The sequence below is a fragment of the Strix aluco genome, chromosome 5, assembly GCF_031877795.1.
Source record: "Strix aluco isolate bStrAlu1 chromosome 5, bStrAlu1.hap1, whole genome shotgun sequence".
In the NCBI taxonomy this organism is placed as follows: Eukaryota; Metazoa; Chordata; class Aves; order Strigiformes; family Strigidae; genus Strix; species Strix aluco.
In genome coordinates, this window is record NC_133935.1 from 62799296 (window position 1) to 62815423 (window position 16128).

Here is a 16128-nt window from a genome sequence, read left to right on the forward strand (position 1 = left end):
GCTGCAGGATTTGGCTCTCAAATATAGAGGGGGTGGGGAGAAACCCAGATAGGACCTTCCAGACAGACAAACTTTCCCAGAGGAATTCTCTGTTTAAAAAAAAAAAACAACGCAGTCACTTGAAATTAGACTGTCGGAATGATGAACAAAGATAAACACTACAGCAATTAGAGAACAGCTAGCTAATGGAAATCTTTGTTTTCTTCTGTTGAAAAAATGCAGCCTCCTTTTCTGACTCACCGTTATTTCCTGCTCATAGGTCCAAACACCACAGGCCAGTTCAACGCAGAATATTACAAGCAAGCTTCCAAAGTACTGCAGAAAACAGAATGGTCTTAGTTACTTCTGATATTCAGGTTAACTTTGAAAAAAAGACTTAGCAATAATAAAGGACATCTCAAAACATTATTAACATTTCACATGACTGAAGACATGGAATCTGAAATACATTTTTGTAATCAAAATAGGAAATATTCATGCAACAAACTCTAAAAGTTTAAGTCATGTGACATTCTTTACTAACTCAACATGAAGCATATGAACATTACAATGGGAAAATAAATTCATTTCGTTGTTGCCCAAGAGTACAAGGCTATCATGACACATTATGGTAAAACAGCTGCAGAGAGGACAAACTTTTTTCCCCTCAAACGTGGAAAAAAAATCTCTTTTTTCAGTTCTACCCATTTAAGCAACATATCTAAATCATGCTAATTGCCAAAAGGGGGAAAAAAGAAACAAAAATAAAAAAGAGAAAATTGACAAGATGGAAACAAACAAGGTTCTTGAAAGCTATGTTCTTCTCAAGGTGATTTAGATGTCCCAGGTCAGGCACAGATGTACAAATATTTGTTGCGATGGATTGAAATATCTTTGCTATTACAAGACCTATCCTTGAACTATTTAAAAATAGACAACACATGTATAAATGAAGAAGCTGTACAGGTCTTGGTAATGATGGTTAAGAAAAACTGGTTGTTGCAATTAAAGAGTAGGACTATCTTCTGAATAGCATCAACAAACCCTTTCTGAATTGCAGGATAAAGATGCATGGAAATTAACTGGTATTCTCTTAACCTATTTATCTCTTATTTAAAGCAGAAGTATAGTCGCATTCATTCTCAACTCTGAACTTCCTTCCATGTCAATGGACTGAGCTCCCTCATGTTCTCAGTAAAAAAGATTTAAAGTTACAGTCTTCATGGATTTTATTTGGAAATCAAAGAATATAAAGTAGAATAGAACAGAATAAATATATAATTCCATTAGTAGGATACATGCCAAAATGTTTCTAATTTAGTCATTTCATTCTGGAATCTATTTAGGACAGGTATAAAAGAGACAAAATACGTACTCAGGGTAAGTGAATTTTTTTTTTTTTTTTCCTATTAAAGGGCCAATAAGCTATGTTGTTTAAAACAGAGAATATAAATCCACAAGTGCTAGGATTTAACAGTCACCTATATGGCACTTTTTCATTCACCCAGTCTGGAACTGAGTAATTCAGATATGTTAGCAGCTACTGAAGGGTGTCTTGCCTTAACTTCTACTTGCTGATCAAATCTAACTCCCTGAATTAGGTTTGTAGACGCAAACAGCCAAATTAAAATTGTGCATGTAAAATATTGATGTGAATTTTCAAGAGAAACCTGTACTCATACCCTCCCCCTGCAAAGGTCTGTTCAATATAGATGGTGTTAAAATAAGAGGTCCTGTTTTACTAGTCTCCACCACATTTCCCTGCATCTTCATAGTCATTACAGCTGAATAACACATCACATATCCTTACAAATCAACATTGTAAGCACATGCAGAGCTCCAGTACAGGCCTTCAATAACCAATACATTCATCCTTCAAAGGTCCAAAAGAGGAAAAAATTTGAGTCGTACCTTGTAAGAACCATGATGCTTTCTCTAAAAAATAAGCTCATGAACTTCCAGACAACATATCACTATCACTGCAGTTACGCAAAGGATTCCTTAAAAAAACCAAATCTACTTTGCAAAGTATTTATTTTGAAAGGAGGAGAGAATGCCACATGCTTTAGCTCTTTTAATTCATACCAAAAAAAATGTTTAAGGACATTATGGCTAATACTGACATTTTTGAGGGATAACAACTAAACATTTCAGTGAAAAGCAAACTTGAGTTCTCAGCTGTCAAAGGAAATTTCAGTGATCTTATACTCTAATTGAATAACAAGCCCGGAACTGCCTGCTATCCCCAAATCTTATACAAAACTCTGATCGGGTGTACATATGGCATTCTCTGGAAATCTCTTAATTTGCAGTTCCTTGTAAGATTTCATTCATTCATTCATTCATTCATTCACCAACCTTAACATTTGAAACTTCCTCATTTTTGTCAGGATATAGTTAAGAAAGTCTGTGTTGAGACAGAAGAGCTAAAACCAAGACTTTCTCCAGTTACTGAATATAGCCCAGGATAGAAAACTATTTATCCAGATTCACTCATAAACCACTTCTGGGTCTGCCAGGAATTGAGCACTCCTGACTAGTGACATCTGGACACATCAGGGCACTGCAGAATCAAGCCTTCTTGTCCTGAGAAAGCACATCTTCTGTCCATAAAACAAAAGACAAGAAAAGACACAAAGAGTTTACACACATGAAAGCACAGGCTAGGAACTGAGCAACTGCAGGCACACAAAACTGGCACACTGGAGCCTCAGTTTCACTCTGCTATTGAAGGGGAGTATTATACCTCTCTCTGTAATGGTTTGCAAAACAAATAATTCTTACATAAGTTGTGTGGGGGAAAAAACCCTCTAACCATTATTTAAATTTATTACCCCTAATTTCTATCTTCCAAATACATAAATTATTACTGGCTTCGGTGCTTACTCCTTGTCCCCAGTTAAAGTCCCACAGCAGTCTGAATGCTTAAATGCATCTTCCTGCATTTACACACTTCTGCTTTTTGCCAGAAACAGGGACTTGGTTTTGAACCAAGGCTTAATATTTCTTCCTATGGGCTGAGTGGCTACATTTTTTAAAGGAGATTAACTCACTGAGGAGCCCTATTGTGCGTTGCACTGAAAACTGTGCCAGCAGGTCACAGATACTACCTTCTACAGCACACCTCCCTCAGAGCATACTTGGTCATTGCTGAGGTATTTTCTACTGGGGTTGGGGGGGGGGGGGGGGGGCGGTGTGTTTGGCAGGGAGATGGTAGGATAGAGGAAGGCACAAAAGAGATTTGCAAAGATATCTACAGGTTATCATAAAATTAAAAAAAAATTCTACAAGCAATTAATGCAGAGCCACAATCCCTTCAAGAACTACAGACCTTTTACATGGCAAATACTACAGACTTTTAATATTTCTCTTGTAGGCAATTGCTAATCACCATCATTCTCTCCCTAGTCTATGCAAAGTTGTCAGAGAATTGAAGTAGTGACTTCATTCTGTTACAAACCTGGCAGAACCAGTTTCACTGAAGGATTTCCTCCAGCAAGGTTGTGAAAAAGATAAAACACTGCTTCCTTGAGAGAAGATGAATAACTGAAATGCTTCCAGAAAACACTCTTCTGAAAGTAACAAATCAATGTATAATATTTTCCAATTAAAAAAATATAAAAATAATGCAGCAGACATTTACTGCTCCTCATTAAGTCACGGATATGCATGTGACCAGGATCCTAAACTTCAGCATCCCCACAGTGTCAAATGGATGTTGTCAATTAGCAGAAGAAAGGAAGGATGCACGGACAGACAGACGGAAGGAAGGACGCTCAGTAAGGCAGTAGCTTTCCAACCAGAGCATCTCCTCTAATACCTGGAACCTTGCACAAGCACCTGGATGTGTTTTCTGCAGCAATGGATCGGTATGTGTGCAGCTCCATCCTCAGAGCTGCAGCACTGACAGCCTGCGGAGGCTTTAACAACTGTACTTTTCCAGCACATCAGTCCTGAAACAGAGGTGAAAGAACTGGGGACTCTGAAGTTCAGGAGAATGCTTCTTCTTTCTTGTGCAAGAAAGTAAAAAGAAAGAAGTGGGAGCAGAAAAAAGTCATTACTGTGAAAACCACTTTCTGAAAGATGTAAAGACAGAGGGATGAAGGGACAAAGAAAGATATTAAAAATACTCCCTATGTAATCACCAGACTGTTCTGCTGGAATACTCTTCATGTGGTACAGGTGTAAAAGCGACCACAGATGACACCCTCGTCCTGTCCTGAAACCTCCAATGGAGGAACCACACACATCAACAGCATGGAAACCCATCACAATGAATACTACCTGCTAGTGCGGAGATACTATCAGATCATACTCATCTACAACTTACAACAGTCTCCAGAGAGGTCTTGCTCTTGTGCAAGTCATACAACCACAAGTCCACTTGTACAGGGAATTCGTACATAAGACAGAAGGGACAGTGGAATAATGGAACATATTGAATGGAAATCTAATGATGATGAAATTCAACCACAGAAGGGAAGTAACCATCAAGAAAATAATCAAAGACAGAAAAAAGAAACCAAAAATGGGGACTAGCATTGAAGTAATAGGTTTTGTGCTAATTCTAATAGGTATCTGCATAAAGGCTATCTGAACCTGATGAACTACTAGAAAGCTACACAGTATTTTCAAATATGCATTAAAAAAATTGAAATAATTCGAAACTATTTTTAGAAACATCTGTATGGACTGTCTAATAGGATCAAAAGTTTTAGTCTGAGCAGAATTCCTGCACACCACAGTGGCATCCTATAAGAAGGTACTAGCTCCATATATGCCACTGCTCCATACATGAAACGTATATGCTCTGGCATATGCCCAAAATGTCTTCCTATCTCTCCCTCTAAAGCTAATAACTGAACTACAAAACTAATTAATCTTAATTATGACCTTTTTTTTGCTATACTATTTGTTCTACCAAACTAAGCAAATGAGCACCACCACCAAACACATTTCTTTCTTGATCAACTCAACCATTCAGATAAAAACAGAAATAACACAGCAAATGCAAGAACAAAACCACTATTACCAAATCAAAGATATTATGCATTTGTTTAAAAGTTGTTTGTTCCAACAATTCCCTTTCTGTTGAGAGACTATTGGTGAATGGCACACACATGAAGTGCCTCTCAACATAAAATCTCTCCCTCATGGCTTTCTGTCCTGCAGACTACAGGATATTTTTGTTGCAATCATGGGCAACTGCAGGGAAGGATATAAAGCATGAAGCACAATGTTTTATGTTTTTTGCAGAGATGTAATACAAAACTCCTACTGTAGTTCTAGAGACTTTTTGTTTGTCTTGAATATGACACACAATTCCTGCAATTAATCACTTAATACAATTTGTCTATGCTTTTCAGGCAACAGGTGAAAAGAACTGGTGAAAAATAACCTTCTATTTTTGTTACAAACATGGCAACTAGACAGACGATGGAAAAACTGGGACTTCAGAAAACACAGTACATGGAGAGTTTGTAAAAATTTTGCTCCTCATCCCACCTCAGTCCCATTTTAAGTGCCCTTCTCCAAAGTATTTCCAAGAACAGGGAATTTTTCAGAGATCTTTTGACAGTGGAAATATTAAATTCTAATTAAATATAGCAAAGGAAAACTAGAGTTAAAACTCTACTATCCTGTAGTCTCCTTCAGTGCAATAGGCAGGGCAGTGGGAATACCCAGTGCCCTATTATGAGTCACCATGATAATCCCACTGGCACAGACAGAAAAACCACATGACTGTCCTCTGAAGGTGCCCTTGCAAACTCTAGTGTAAGCATTATGCCAGAAATGAAGCTAAGAGCAGGAGCCCTCATTGAAATTTGATGACTTAGGGTACTTAGTGACCAATGAGTCACTATGGCCCTCTGGAGCCAAGCAGCCCAGGCAGGTACTACAAAGCGGTGCATACCCAAGTGTATTCCTGAAGTGATTAACACATGGGGTTTTCTGCTCTGCCACAGCTGGGTTCAGTAATTTTTTGCCAATGACGTACAGAATGCCTCATCAGCATTCAGCTACTATAACCTGTAAAATCAGTGGACTGTTAGCCCTTGCACAAGGAGAATCAAAGACCTGAACACATCTCCAGTCATGCTCTCTTGATCTGCTCATACCAAACATGGTATGATCATTTTGTTGCAGTTTGGAAGTGTGATTTGGAGGCATGATTTATAAACACGAGTCTAGGCAACTCATAAAAACATGAACTGAGACAGGGTTCTACAGCAACCCAAATTTCATCAGAACTAGAAAGGCACAGGAGCGGCTTAATTCATCTTTTTCCTCCCTCGAACCTTTTGGTTTGCATGTTGCATGATGCCCCTGTTACTGGGATTAGGACCCTCTTTCATCTGTTCTGACAGCTTCCTAGTTAACTACTGTCATCCTAGAAAACCTGAGGAAGACTTCACAGTCTACTGAATGCATCCCTAGAAAACAAATATATCCCATCACACAACATACTCAAAATACTGACTACTTAAGCCCACTTCCAGACAGTGAGAAAGCAAGAGAGCATTCTGTATATGAAAGCAAAGGGCAATGGCAGGCATGGGCTAACAACTTGAGTCAGAAGTTGCAACATGGTGAAGTGAGAGCACGGCAGGTGTTGCAGCTTTTGGAGAATGTGGCTGACAGAACTGTAGAAATCCTTCCCTCTTAGTGGAAGTGTGCCTTTCTTTGAAGGATCAGTGTACGTATTAATGAGTCATCATTCATGTGCTCTGTATTTCATTTAAACATATTTTTTCAAGCTTTACCACTCTCCTCCCAAGCATTTTTCTTTTATCCCAGAAGATATAGAACTTTTTTTTCCCCCTCAGACTCAAGAAAAACCACAACCCTTATGTCAGAGCAAATGAAGAGTAGCTGATCAGCAAGTCCAGCCTCCTCAGACTTGCTGTCTGGCGCTCACACCACCTTCTTGGGCAATGTGGCAAGCGAGGCAAGAAAAGCTCTAGCAGAGAAGGGCAGGGGCTGAAGGAGATTCCAAGGGTAAGGCAGCTGCAGAATGAAACCTCACAGGAATCTCTAAAAGACTGGAGTATATGGTATGTAAAACAAATGCCAGAAAATTTTAAAAGGGTTATGCATAGCAGTTCCCAACGGCTAATAGCGTGTCTTCTTCTGAGACACAAGCCATACAGACATCTGTCTGCACCCTGAGAAACCTCAGATGACCACCACCCCCGGATCACCAATGGGAACCACTCTTTCTGTGCAAAACCTAGTAAGAAGTCCTTCCCCACTCAAAAAGTTATAAGATATAGTTGCCTTTATTTTTGTTACAGATTACAAACTAACAAGGCTATTTTAATGACTAATCTATCTATACTTTTTAAAAATGGAGCAAACACTTATTAAATGGAGTCAGACAAGTTGCATAGAAAACAGAAATCCTGTTTATCCACTCCAGCAGCACAAACTTTCCTCTGCCCACCCCTTCCACCCTCCCCAGCTCCCTCAGCCCTGTCCCAAAGGGATTAACAGTTCATTTGTCATTCTGATTTAAAATTTGGTTTACTTGCTTGACAACGCAGAAATTCGAGACACACAGTCACAACTCAACAAGGAAATGGGCTGAAACCACTAGCTTACAACATTAGCTACTGAATGCCATCCACTACTTCAAAATAAATACATTCCACAGCAAAATGATCAAGTATCTCTATTATTTTAGATCTGGTTTCCCAGATCACAAAATTTTATCAAAATGTCTTAAAGCCTCTGAACTTTGCAAAGTCCAATAGTTGCCACTTTTTCCAAAACCTTTATAACTAATTTTCTGTATAAAAAAAAAATTTTGATGGAAATGAACATTTTAATTTTCTAAGGTATGCATCCAAGTGCTTTTGATTGACCACTCTGCTTTTTTAAAAACTAAACAAGATTATTTATGAATAATTAGAACTGTGTTTACAGCCTCAATTCTTCTGTGAGATATCAATGACCTGTTTTAAATTTTTTATTTAACAGTTAATCTTTGCTTATATAAGGAAACAGGTATTACTTTGGAAATAAGCAAATGCACACTTCAGACAATTATTAGGATTTATCTGCTCAAGGTTCAATTACCTCCAGTCAATGAACTCCAAGGAATAAGGGTCGTTGCAAGGTCATGGTAAAGTACTGAACAGGACATAGGTACAGATAGACATCAGACCATAATTTCCTCACAGCTTACAATATTGCCTTCCCCCTTCTTCCCCCCTTATTTCATAGGATTTAATATTAAAAACTAAAGTCTCCTGTTCTGCACAGGCTTTCAAAACACAGCTCTGTTCATCTCTCTACTACTTCTTTCTTTTCTACCACGGAAATTAAACACCATAAAAATTCTTCTCTAGTCAAGAAAATCCTTCTTCCTTTTAAAACAGACCAATTTCAGTGCTGATACACACAATAACTCTGCCTCAGCATGCCCCAAAACACTTCAAACATTCACCATTTTGTGTGAGGAAGTGCTCTTAGATATAAAACCCAAACCGCAGCCCCTGTGCACACAGTAAAGTGCCTCTGTCGTTAATTAGTCAAAAGGACAAGATTGGGCAAGAAAGAGATTAATTTCCCTGACAGGACATCCATTCCATACTCGGTTTGTGGCAACAAGAATGCAGCTGAACCACAGCATCAAGGCATGCCCCACTGGTGAGGCTGGGCTGTGTTTCAGACAGGACACGGAGGTTTGGCTGGGCTTTGTGGATCTGTTTACTCATTTACTCCTTCCTTGCTCTCAGGGACTCTCCCATTCCCTATTCCTTTCAGCAGAGGAAAAAAAGCTAGGCAAACAAGCAATGAGAAAAGAGGAGCTGGGAAGGACAGAGAGGAAAAAAGCACTATGGCAGCAAGACCACTTACCATCTCAGCAACTCTCTATCTTCTTCTCTCAGTCAAGATGTAGCACCTCTCATTCCCATCCTGCTATCGCTCCCAGCTCTCTAGCCTCAACAACTGCAGTCCCTTGACGCTACTGCCATATCTCTCCCTGTCGTTTCAGTAGCTTGCTGGTACCTGTTTTCAGCCTCCCGTTTCACCAACCTTTCTATTTTCCCTCCTCTGTTCACCAGGGAGTATTACTCCACAGCTCTTTTCAGCTCTGGTGCCATTTCAGTCTCTTCTACTGCACTGGGTATCAATGACTTTCAGGAACTTGGAGGAAGGAAGCAAGATAACAGTGTAACAAGTGGGAATGGGTAAAACAGGAACAAGGAAGATAAAAGGAACAAGGCTTTCTCCAGAAGTTTTGGATCATGAAGCCAGACATGGCAACACCCAGTAAAACCAATACTCAAGACATACATCCCCAAGAACAGACAAAGTAGTCACCCCCATCATCTGAGCCTAAAAGTATAGCATGCAGTGACAAGTGTCTCACAGAAGTCCAGGCAGCATGTTCCATGCTGAAAACATACTGCAACCATAAAATGACTACTGTCAACAGATATTTACCTTTTAACTTAGTATTGTACTGTCTTCCAAAAGGATGAGCAAGTGGCTCTTCACTATTGCAGTTGTACGCAAAAAAAAAAACCCAAACATTTCAATTCACAGCATCATTACCGCACTGCCCAACCTTTCTGTCATAAGTCAAAGGCATTTCCCCAAATAGCCCCTCAAGGGGCTGGACAGTTCTTGTTACTCTGAGCCGCTGGATAACTGCACCAGATAGTAACATGCTGTCTCTGCTCTGGTACAACATGGCTGTGCGTTCAAGGCAGCTGCTAAGCGCTGGGATGAAGGAAGCAGATCATCACTGTCACCACAGCAAACATCTGGATTCAAGCCAAGCGTTTGCAAGACCTGGACGCTCCCACCAGCTCAATTCCTGTCACGGTCCTCTACCCCAACGCTCTTCCGTCCAGCTGCTCATGCTTGCTGTTTGTTCAGCAAGCAGCACCCTTCATCTCTAAATGCCTCCCAATAACCCATAACGCTAGGCAATTTGTATTTCTCATTTGTAAGCTCCCCCTCCTAGTTAAGGAAATTAGGCATTGTTTCAAAGCACTTGCCTTTGAAAGTCTTTCAAGTACATGCACAGTGCTGTACATTTATGTTGGAGAAGACAAGGTCAACAAAATGCACCTCATGCTTAGGCAGAGGTTGGCACTAGACCACAGGACCAGTGTAGTCCACTCCACTGCGCTGGGAGCCTGGCAGAACGCACCCCTTCCTTCAAAGCCAAGCTGTCATCTGTGATGACACTGTGGCATCACCAACACTGATTTCAAAATCTAACAATTTGTTTGAACCCTAAAAATTCTGATCTGAACAGGAAAGAAGCTTACCCTCTATCCCATTTCAAGGAAAAAAAAGATGTCTAATAATGATTAGTACAGGCAGCTCCAAGCAGTTCACCTTTGAACTGGAAGTTAGAAACAGAAACAAAAAATAGTTCTGTATTTATTTTCTTGAGAAAGTTGTTCATGTCTGAAACTACTGGGGTATAATAAAAATTGGTGAACTTGAAGTGTATTTTCTCTTACAAGTGAAATGTCAAACAAGCAGCACTTCAAAATGCAGGCTAAATGCATATAACCCCTTACTTACCCACCAGCTATCTGAATTTGAGTTTTAGCACAGTACTGGCTTCTCAACAAACTTGTACTACAGTATTATAAACTCGCTTAAGACTGTCTTTCAACAAGGCAGGCAAACCTGTCTTGTGAATCTGTCTTCCTCCTGCTCACACCACATTCATAAATGAGCTGCTGATAGAAGGCACAAAATACAAGAATGAACTCAGTCTCTGTCATGTCTAATTCTAAGCTGCATGGGTTTACACCAAGTATGTCTGTCTGTTAGTTCTTCCCTTTCAATGCTTGGTAGTTAAATAATGAACTACTTCTCTTTGGCAAATAACAATTCCAGTGCCAAATATTAGTACAAGATATTGGAGCAGCTGTGACTATGGTAAGAGTCCACATGGGTCAGAAGAAATATCCTTTATTATTACAGTACAAATAACCTGTATTATGTACTATTGCAGAAATACATGCTGCCACAAAAAAAAAAGACAAAAAATAAACATCGCTAAACGCTCGTGCTAATTCACGCCAACTGTATCCGCAAGTACTGTAGAATAGTTGGTGCTGTAGTACCGTAGAGCAGCTAACATTTCACACAGAGTCAGAGTGCCTTCCAGGAAGACATTAGCAGTTATGATATCTTGCAACATAGCAGACACCCAGATTTAATCACGCCTATCACTTCTGCATCCACATGGACTGAAATGGGTGTACGGTATAGAAGAATCTGCCCCAAGTGGCGATACAGTTGGTAGTTTCCTCTCATTCTTCAGGTGGACTTCACAGAAACCAGTTCCACCAACACTGAATTTAGCTGGCTGAGAACTACCGACATGAAACAGCCACATTCACGTTAGGTTTGTCATGTGTCTAGTTTACCTTTTCAACCAAAACATAGTATCATTTAATTTTTTTTCTCTTTATTTGCCTGCTTTTAAAGAGGAGATCAGTTCAGTTTAATGATGGGTTGTCTGGTTGTGTTTCAACTCAACAGACAATTTAGTCTGCCAAGTTGCAATCTATAACCAGGTTCTGCCATAACTGAATTAACAAGCTGTTTGACCACACAGCAACAGCATCTAACAACATTTAGGAATATTTATTTCTCTGCCAACTTTATGATAAAAATCAGTAAAAGGATTTGCCCTATTGACCATCAAGTATTTCTAACAGTTTTTCCCTTTGTGAAAACATATGCAGACAAATTTGAATCCTGTGCTGTTTGAATGCTGTAATTACAGAAAACTCACAGTTATAAATGCCAGGATTTGCAATGAAAACTCCAGCCAGGAAAATATTTTTCAGTGGGATTTTCATGAAGCTCTTCTTGTCAAGCAACAGAGTTTACTCTTGTTGTTTTAATAAAACAAGAACTTTAAAAAAAAAAAGTCACATCCCCTTTAGGTTATTATTCTTAAAGGATATATATATGTGTAGAGTTTGTTTTGGTGGTTCTTTTTTTTTTTTTTTCCAGTTAGGCTACGTGCACAACAGACTTCAAAACCAATCCAAAACGTACAGAGCCTCAGAAGAGAAGAGGTAAAGGATGGTTCTGGATTTGAAAAACAATAATTTAAAGAATCTCATTTGAAAAACTGTAAGAAGCACCATAAAACCTGGACTCTAGTTTCTCACCTTTGGACTTTTTATACCTTCAGGTCAGTGACTTGGAGAAGTCTAGATCTTCCAGTTTAGGCTGGCATCACAGCCACTTCTACATGACAACATTGGTCTTTCACGACACACAACAAAATTATATTATAGACACTTAAGGTACACATGGGCTCTTTATACCAACTAGACTTCAGGACTACATATTCTTGGAGCAATTAAAATCAAATAGCTTTAAGATGCCAGTTCTACAAATAATTCAGAGCGTGCACCTCAGAAGACTGAGGTATTATATTTCCTTATTATTAAGCTGTAGTTCAATTTACATTTATGCCTCATGTGAAGCTGGGAAGGTTTCAAGCATTTAATTGCAAGGTAAAATTTCAAAAACAAATTAAAATAATTATGTATTAAAAATATCTAACAGCATAATATATATACTTTATGGTCCTTATGCTTTATTAGATTTTCCAAAAATCCAGTTCAATAAACAACATTAGCACTAGAAATTAGCATGCTGCCAGGAACGTCAAGATTTGTATCCAAATATCTCTGCATGTCATCATTATGGCTGTTCATGTATTTCAAAAAGAAGATTAAAAGCATGATTGAAGAGGTTGTTAATGTTTTACATGAAGGTTCTTTTCTTTTAGTTCATCTGGTTGTACAAAAGCTCATTTTGTTGATCCATCACTTTTCTGATTAGCCTGATGAATGAAGCATTGACTTACGTCTGCATGCTTCTGTGGTATAACACGATTGCATTCATTTAACAATTAATCAAAGACAATGACATACTTAGGAAGATATCATTCAGTTCTGCTTATCAGTTTGCTTAGCAACAAGCAAATTCTCAGGCTCCTGAAAATGAAATATTGCAACATAAAATCATAGAAATGTCTTGCTTTGATTTAGTATAATTTGACTGCCTAAACACACTTTAAATTAATTTATTTCCAGATGGCATTGAAAACTATAAATGATGTCTTCTTTTCACTGGCAGTTTAAATAAACTGAAGGCCAAAACCAGTTTTAAGTGCATTTTCTTTTGAATTAGTTCAGATTTTTTTTAAAGGCTTATACCAAAACCAGTAACTTTTTTCCCAGATACTATGTAACATTGGTCTACATCATGTAGTTACTTTTGCCTTTTAATTATTTTTAATTCACATTAAAAACTATCACCATTATAAAAAACACTTTATGAAAATAATCTTATAACCTTACCATAAAAACTAAGGGTTAATAAGTTCGCTTTCTTTTAATACTTTCATTATTTATATAAAACAAAAATATGTGCAAAGTCCTTTTAAGGTATGTAAGAAAGATTACTAGATAAATAATTATATGGTATGAAATTACATTAATCCATTATTTTTAAAATGCAAGTGCTCTTAACTAAGTAATATCTTAGAACTTGTTCCCATTGACTTTAATATTGCAAGGTTAAGATCTAGAAGTAAAAAAGGCATTACTATTACTATGAAGTATTCAGATTTAAATGAGAGTTTTTCCTAACTATATAGGTTTGAAACAACAATATTCATATTCTATTCAGGTTTAACAAAATATCCAAAAGGATAAACGGCATTTGTCCTCTTCCAACTGAGGAACACTTCTGCTGCAGACCTTCAGCTGGAAATCTCAAATAAAGCTTACTCCAACCCTCTCTAACAAAACAAAGACATTTTAATACAAAACCTCAGTACAATTTCTCAACTGTTTTAGCTGCAGTTAGAATATTTCCTATTAGAGAAAAGCAAAGGTTGCATAAATCTCAGCCAACCTCTCACTCCTTTTTTTGGTCATTCTGTGCAAAATTTGTGAGGTCCAGGTATCATGTACTTAAGCCCGCACAGATCCACAAGAAAAATGCAAGCATATGCACTTTGGGAGAACTCAACACACACTGCAGTGAAAAAACAGCAGGAGCCCAACTCTACTTGTGTGAGACTCCTGGATATTTTCAAGAGCTGAAGGATTTTACCTGTCCACTTTCTCCTACTGCAATCACGGTAGTCAAGTCTGATACACCTTACACATCCACGGCTCCCACTCTCTCAGGCTTACAGACTGCTTAGAATCCTTATTCTCCTCATGTTAAAAGACAGCCCAGCTCTGCAAAGGGCTACCAGCTAGACTTCTAAGAAGCTGTCATGGTTTAAACCTGGCCAGCAGACAAACACCATACAGCTGGTCAACCCACCCTCCCCTGCCCCAGGGGATAGGGGAAAGAACTGAAAGAGTAAGGATAAGGACACTCGTAGATCAAGATAAAAACAATTCAATATTTGAAATCAAATATAAATTGAAATAATAATGATAATAATAGTAGCAGGAATAGAATATACAAATGAGTGATGCGCAATGCGACTGCTCACCACCCGCCGACCAATGCACAGCCCACGCCCAGCTACTGATCTCGGAGGGAAAAACCCAAAACCGCAATCCCGGAAGACAGACAGCCCCAACTCCTTGGCCAACCTTCACCTGTATACTGAGCATAACGTTACACGATATGGAATATTCCATTTGCCAGTTTGGGTCCATTGCTTTGGCTCTGCTCCCTCCCAGCTTCTTGCACACCTGCACACTAGCAGGACACGGGAAGCTGAAAAATCCTTAATTTCTTAGCAACAACTAAAAACATCAGTGTATTATCAACATTCTTCTCATAGCAAATCCCATACTGAATCCAAAATAAAGCTGCTAAGTTCTAGCTGCTAAGAAGGAAAATTAGCCCTATCTCAGCCAAAACCAGGACAGAAATATACTGGTACATGGCACTCTTTGATCTCAGTGTTGCCAGTGGTCTAAGTATTCTTAAACTCTAAACCTTTAAAAATTGTGCAAGTTAGATGGGCTTTTTGGTTTTGGGGTGGGGTTTTTTTGGTTGGTTGGGTTTTTTTACTGTCCTCAAAATCGCTGACTTCCAAATGAAGAAAAAGGCATTTGGCTTCCTTAACAGACAAAGTCTCATCACAATTAAATTGTACATCAAGCCTTGTCCAGGAGAGGCTATTGCTTTTCAGCTGCTGTTGGCTCAGTTATGTAGCCTCCAAACAAAGGAAAAAGCTAGGTACTTGGAATTTATTTTTAAACTTGCTCACAACCAAATGCAACTGCAAAATTTCACAGCTACGCAAGAGAAGGCAAAGCTTCTGAATACCCTCAGAATTAACTTTCATCAGCTACAAATGCTGTTACTTTACGCACACAATCAACTGTGAGGATAAAGCAAAGTCTAGGTTGTTTAGCTATTGCGCAGCCAAGAGTCAAAAGGGTAGCATAAGGGTTTATTTCAGAGCACTCAGACCCACGTTACTACAATTATTAGTACTTAAGAGTTTGAGTTATTTTTCCCTTCAGCAACTTCTCTACTAAATAAAGTGGATTTTTGCAAATGAGACACTGCTTGTCTTTCAGTCACAGCATAATGCAGTCTAGGCAATAAAGTCTTTCCTACTGTGTGCTTTGCAATTACAATTCCTCACCAATATAACTCAACAATGTAATAAAAAATAATCAGTATTTATCTAGTGCTTGTGGATCAAAACTTTTCTTACACTGTTGAAATGAAGCAGAAGTTAGCTGGTTTTAGAGGTTATGAAACGTACCCAGACAAGGAGCAACAGATTTCTTTTCACTGTTCCACAGTAGCCCAGCATTCCAACTATGATGAGGAAACAGCAGACTGCAATCATGACTGGGTGGACCACAGGAAAGTAAGTCAAAATGACAGCCTCCTCCACCCTAAAACCAATCAGAACCATAATCAAAAAAAGGATAATCGCACAAAAATGATACAGAAGAAAAATGTAATACAGCCATTAAAATGAAAACGATGGATTAGCAGATGAGTTTTTTCCAGTGCCTTACACATTTCACAGAAATCTCTTCTACGTGCTCTTAAAGTCAAATGCTGCATTCAGGTACCAGAAAGTAATGCATCATCCAAAATCTCTTTGGAGCAAAGGTGATCTTCCTGCCCTGTACAGTATGTAGCACA

At 38.6% G+C, this 16128-nt stretch overlaps 1 protein-coding gene across 4 annotated transcripts in view; it reads right to left on the reverse strand.

Annotated features, from left to right (window-relative positions):
• Positions 1 to 16128, reverse strand: part of TSPAN12 (tetraspanin 12) — a 46332-nt gene that overhangs the window by 15480 nt on the left and 14724 nt on the right. For all 4 annotated transcript variants that reach the window (XM_074827571.1, XM_074827572.1, XM_074827573.1 and 1 more), the window contains 2 exons: positions 15737 to 15872; positions 241 to 315 (listed from right to left, as the gene is read on the reverse strand). In XM_074827571.1, the coding sequence (XP_074683672.1) occupies positions 241 to 315; positions 15737 to 15872 (211 nt within the window). The remainder of the gene's footprint in view (positions 1 to 240; positions 316 to 15736; positions 15873 to 16128) is intronic.